The sequence below is a fragment of the Primulina eburnea genome, chromosome 1 (genome assembly GCF_022965805.1).
Source record: "Primulina eburnea isolate SZY01 chromosome 1, ASM2296580v1, whole genome shotgun sequence".
Lineage (NCBI taxonomy): Eukaryota > Viridiplantae > Streptophyta > Magnoliopsida > Lamiales > Gesneriaceae > Primulina > Primulina eburnea.
In genome coordinates, this window is record NC_133101.1 from 8,336,691 (window position 1) to 8,341,817 (window position 5,127).

Consider the following 5,127-nt stretch of genomic DNA (forward strand, 5'->3'; position numbering starts at 1 on the left):
TTGAAATATATATTCAAATTAAATATTAAAATCATTTTTAAATTTTTTATTTAACTTTTACAAAAGTTGGCCTGTGCTCCAGCCTCTTTTATATTTCAACGTTAAGATAATGCAACACAAGTTGTGAGAATATTGTGTAGGAGCAGAAAAATATTAGGACGATTGAGAGAATTTTATGAAATTTCATTTTCTTCAATATTTCCAGAATTCAAGTGAGTTCTCACATCCAATTAAGAAAAAAAAATTAGAATTACAGGATGAAACGGGGTAAAAAACCGAAGGCAATAAAATTGTTGTAGAAAAAACTCGTGTAAAAAGCACCATTGTGGATGTCCTAATTGGCTGTTAAAGGTAATGCATATCTTCTATATAAAATTTACCACAATTAATTGTAAATGGTTAAGTCGATGTTATATGTGGGGCAGTGCCCCACATGATTTGGATGGACAAAATTTACATACGTGTGATTTTTAAAAAAAATTAGTGGACTCCGTGTATATGTGGCTAAATTTGGGCCCTTGATTCTATAATGGGGTAGTGCCCCTACATGTAGGATGAAATCAACCATTGTAAACATACCACGACTGCAAAAATTTATAAGATTTTTTTTTTATGGAATAAGATTTTCTTTGATTCGCATTTATTGCGTAATCGTATACAAAGTTTGCTATATAAATCAATAATGCGCCCCAACTTATTCTCGTTCTTCTTCACAATTATAATGGGAATTCACCATTTTTTCCACATAAATTTCAAGGTAAGTATATGTAGTCCTAATTATATATATGTATACATTTAAAAAAAAATTCGATTGATGGTGAGCGTCTTGGATTTGAACCGATATTTTTTTGTGGAATTTACATGCACCAACATGCAAAAAATTAAATATCTAAATCTTGATATATTTTCTCCTATGGTATGGTTTACTGCAGGTTTCGAAGAGATCTTTGATCTGTATCATTCTAGGGTTTCTTTGTATCAATGCAGCATCTGCAAAAAGCGGGGGAATCACAAACCCTAAAGGCACAGTTGATTATAAGGCCATAAACTGTCGAAAACACGGCGCAAGTTTGGCAGATTTTGGAGGTAAAGGAGATGGGAAAACATCGAACACTGCGGTCTTTAAGGCGGCCATTGCTAATCTCAGCAAGGTTGCATCCGACGGCGGCGCTCAGCTGGTTGTGCCGGCGGGAAAATGGTTGACTGGGTCGTTCAGCCTCATCAGTCATTTCACTCTTTATTTACACAAAGAGGCTGTACTTCTTGCATCACAGGTTGTGCTCTACTCTCTTGCTTAAATTTTATGAGTCCATGTAACTTGTGATGCAAACTAAATCGAGTTCTACCTTGAAATTTAATTTTTTTTTAAATCCCATCCCGATTTAATGACTGAATTTTATACATATCTGAATATTAGGAAGAATCGGAGTACCCGTTGATCGATCCGTTACCTTCATATGGACGAGGAAGAGATGCCGCGGGGAAGAGGTTTCAGAGTCTTATATTCGGAACTAATCTTACCGATGTTGTAGTGGCTGGTATGTATTGGGTTATACCAATCGGATTTTTCACCTTAAATCAATATCTATTTTTTTTTTTTGTGAAAAAAATACCTTTATAGAAGGAAAAATTGAATCGATTTCATTTAAGAATGCTCGATTCATCATGTAAACTAGCACGCGAAGCACGTGCGTTTAGTAAGTTATAAGCAGAGATAAAAAATTAAAAAAAAAAACTTCATAAATGATAAATAGGCAAGGAGTTATGGGAATTTTTCCATTTATTAAAAAAATAAAAGTATGTGGTTGCAGGAGGGAATGGAACAATAGATGGGCAGGGTGCCATATGGTGGAAAAAATTCAAGGGCAAGGAACTTAATAACACAAGGCCATACCTCATTGAAATTCTTTATTCAAATCAAGTCCAAATTTCTGATTTAACGTTGATCAATTCTCCATCATGGCATGTTCATCCTACTTACTGCAGGTACACACTTCTTCTCGTGATTGATCTCGTCTCAAATGTTTAAATTTTCTAATTCGCGTTTCAACATAATTTTTTTTAGGGATGTGATTATCGAGAAGTTAACGATTCTTGCACCAGTTGATTCTCCAAACACTGATGGGATCAATCCAGGTTGATTCAAACCCCCTTTGAGAATTCTGAGTGAGATCGCCTCTTTACTGATCTGCATGGCTAATAAGCTATTTTTCGTTTCAGATTCTTGCACCAACACTCGTATAAGAGACAGCTATGTCGTGTCGGGAGATGACTGCATAGCTGTCAAAAGCGGTTGGGATGAATACGGTATAAAATTCGGGATGCCAACACAACACCTGAGCATAAGAAACTTCACGTGCATTTCACCGGATAGTGCTGTCATCGCACTTGGGAGCGAAATGTCCGGGGGAATCCAGGACGTTCGAGCGGAAGAAATCTATGCCATTAACTCACAGTCTGGTGTTCGGATCAAAACCGCCCCTGGAAGAGGAGCCTATGTGAAAGATATTTTTGTCAGGAACATGAACATGAACACGATGAAGTATGCTTTCTGGATGACTGGTTCATATGGTTCGCATCCCGATGAAGGCTACGACCCTCAGGCTTTTCCAGTGATAAAAAACATAAATTATATCGATATGGTTGGAAAGAACGTAACTATAGCTGGGAATCTTGCCGGGATCCAGGGGCATCCCTTTACGGGTATCTGCATTTCTAATGTCACAATTGTGATGGCTAAGAAGAAATCCAGTTTTTTTGCTGAGAAACCGAAAAAGTTGCCCTGGAATTGTACGAATATCAGCGGTACGTCGAATGATGTGAGCCCGAAGCCCTGTGGTTTGTTGCAAGATAAGAAGGTTGAGTGTAGTTTCCCTGCCGATAAGCTAGAGATTGATAATGTTGAGTTGAAGACATGTTCTGTTAGTGCATGATTTTCTTGGATTCTGATTGTCATTTGAGGTCAAGAATTCCGAGTTTCTGTGTTTTGATTAACGCTTCTTGACATCGATTGTGTTTCTGAACATGGGTGAATTTTATGTCCTCATAGTGATTATTATATATATGTGTTTGCATATAAACATTTTACAAGTAGTATTTTGTTCCTAAAAAAAATTAAATATTGTGGAAATTTGTGATTTTAAAAGCCATTAAATATACTGTGTGTACCACTTTGAGTTCCAAAGTACAACCAAAACCCCCACTCCCCCCTAAACACTGTCCACAAACACTACAAAAAACAAAGGTGTTAACGACGATTTTCAAAAAACTCAAGCAAAACCGTTGCTATTAACTACGGTTTTAGTGAACCGTCACTAATAATTAGTGACGGTACATAAACCGTCGCTATTAGCTCAACGACGGATTTAAAACTGGCGCTAAGCAAAACAGTCGCTATTAGCGACGAGTTTCTCGAAAATTGTCGTAAATTGACTATAAATATGGGCATATTCGGTCCAACTTTTCTCTGCACCGCTTCATTGTTGTGATACATTTTTTTCTCTTGGGCGACTTTAGTTTCGATTGGGGATAAGTTTTTCAATTTCAATTCTTGGTAGATTTTTGAGTGTTGGTTAAGATCATGAATTTTGTTAGCTTATAGTGCAGGTCATTTTCCAACTGATTTTCTTGTGTGTGAATAGTGCTCCGGCGTCTTCTGCGATTAGATTGTAAGTTTGTTGTAGATTTATACAAATTTAATTTGTTTTATTACATGTTATTTAAAAATTAAATAATATAAATTACATGTTTGTTATTAAAATATTTTATAATTGAAATGTTCAATTAATTGTCAACATTAAAATTGTTAAATATGCCTACTTATGTTGTTCAATGAGAACTAAGGAGTTCGTATATTAATTTTCTAATTATAGTGATCCAGTACAATACATTTGATTTATTCTTTTGTATGATAAAATGGATAACGATAGAAATTGGATGTATTGTTGGTTGAAGAATGGATTTCTAACGAATGAATATTGTGTTGGTGTAAAGTTGTTTGTAACATTTGCACTTAGTCATCCTCAGTGTTTTGGAAATATACGTTGTCCTTGCAATCGACAAAAATGACAGAACAAAATATATTTAGATGAAGATACAATTAAAGCACATCTCAGTTGTTATGGATTCGTAGCGAAATGCTACAACTGGTTTTTCATGGAGAGGAATACATTTATCCGTTCTATCCTAATCTTAATAAGGATGTTCCTTTGTCATTTTCGTATCGTGTTGTCCCACGAATTGCTCAAACTACATTTCCAGAATTTTTTTGATACTATTGAAGAAAATACCAACTTTGAAGAGAACCTTGAAAATGAGAATTTTGGTGAAGAAAATCCTACAATAAATATTGTTCTAGAGGATCCTGAAAGTCTAAAAAGTTATATTAAATCATAGTATGAAGGTATTAAATCAGCCAAGGAACAAATTTGGGATGGAAATCCACACGGTCATTCTGTTTTATCTATGCTCGCTCGGTTACTGAATATGAAACATGAACACATGTCCGAGCGCAATTACAATGACATATGTCAACTCATATCAGAGTTATGTCCATCTGATAACTACGTCCCTGAGAGTTTTTACGCGACCAATAAACTTATCAAAGATCTAGAGCATCCGGTTGAGAATATTGATACATGCAAAAATAATTGTATTATATATTGGGGTGTTGATGATGTTTTGACAGAGTTAAGATATGTGAACATCCTCGGTACAAACGTAGTAGACGTCAATCTCAAAACCCTGAGAAGAATGGAATTCCATACATGTTGATGTATTATTTCCCGATCACACCACGTTTGCAAAGGGTTGTATGCTTCGAAAGCTACAGCATCACATATGCGTTGGCATAATGATCACCATTTTGACGGTGACACTATGACACACCCTTTTGATTAAGCAGCGTGGCGTCATTTTGACGCTTTGCATCCATCTTTTTAATCAGAAATCCGAAATGTGAGATTTGGACTATCGACAGATGGATTTGCATCTTGGTTTGCCGGATATCACCACGCATCAATTGCAAGTAACACTAATCTGACCCCCACCATCGAGGGGATTCTTCGTAGCAGGTTCACAGATGCCCAAGGAATGCAGGTTTTTGAATTAGGACGTCTGGAGTTTGTT

At 36.0% G+C, this 5,127-nt stretch overlaps 1 protein-coding gene across 1 annotated transcript; it reads left to right on the plus strand.

The window, feature by feature from the left end:
• Nucleotides 1-592: 592 nt before the first annotated feature.
• On the plus strand, nucleotides 593-3,062 carry LOC140811041 (probable polygalacturonase). The gene is made up of 6 exons (XM_073168918.1): nucleotides 593-757; nucleotides 933-1,274; nucleotides 1,418-1,538; nucleotides 1,812-1,986; nucleotides 2,066-2,136; nucleotides 2,221-3,062. Exons 1-6 carry the CDS (start codon nucleotides 683-685, stop codon nucleotides 2,931-2,933), a joined length of 1,497 nt encoding a protein of 498 aa, XP_073025019.1. The 5' UTR covers nucleotides 593-682; the 3' UTR covers nucleotides 2,934-3,062.
• The last annotated feature ends 2,065 nt before the right edge of the window (nucleotides 3,063-5,127 follow it).

Excerpts from the sequence above, each read along its gene's own strand:
- LOC140811041 (XM_073168918.1), top strand. The coding sequence starts at position 683 with ATGCGCCCCAACTTATTCTCGTTCTTCTTCACAATTATAATGGGAATT. Across the intron at positions 1,275-1,417 it reads CTGTACTTCTTGCATCACAG|GAAGAATCGGAGTACCCGTT; the intron begins GTTGTGCTCTAC and ends TCTGAATATTAG. Across the intron at positions 1,539-1,811 it reads TACCGATGTTGTAGTGGCTG|GAGGGAATGGAACAATAGAT; the intron begins GTATGTATTGGG and ends ATGTGGTTGCAG.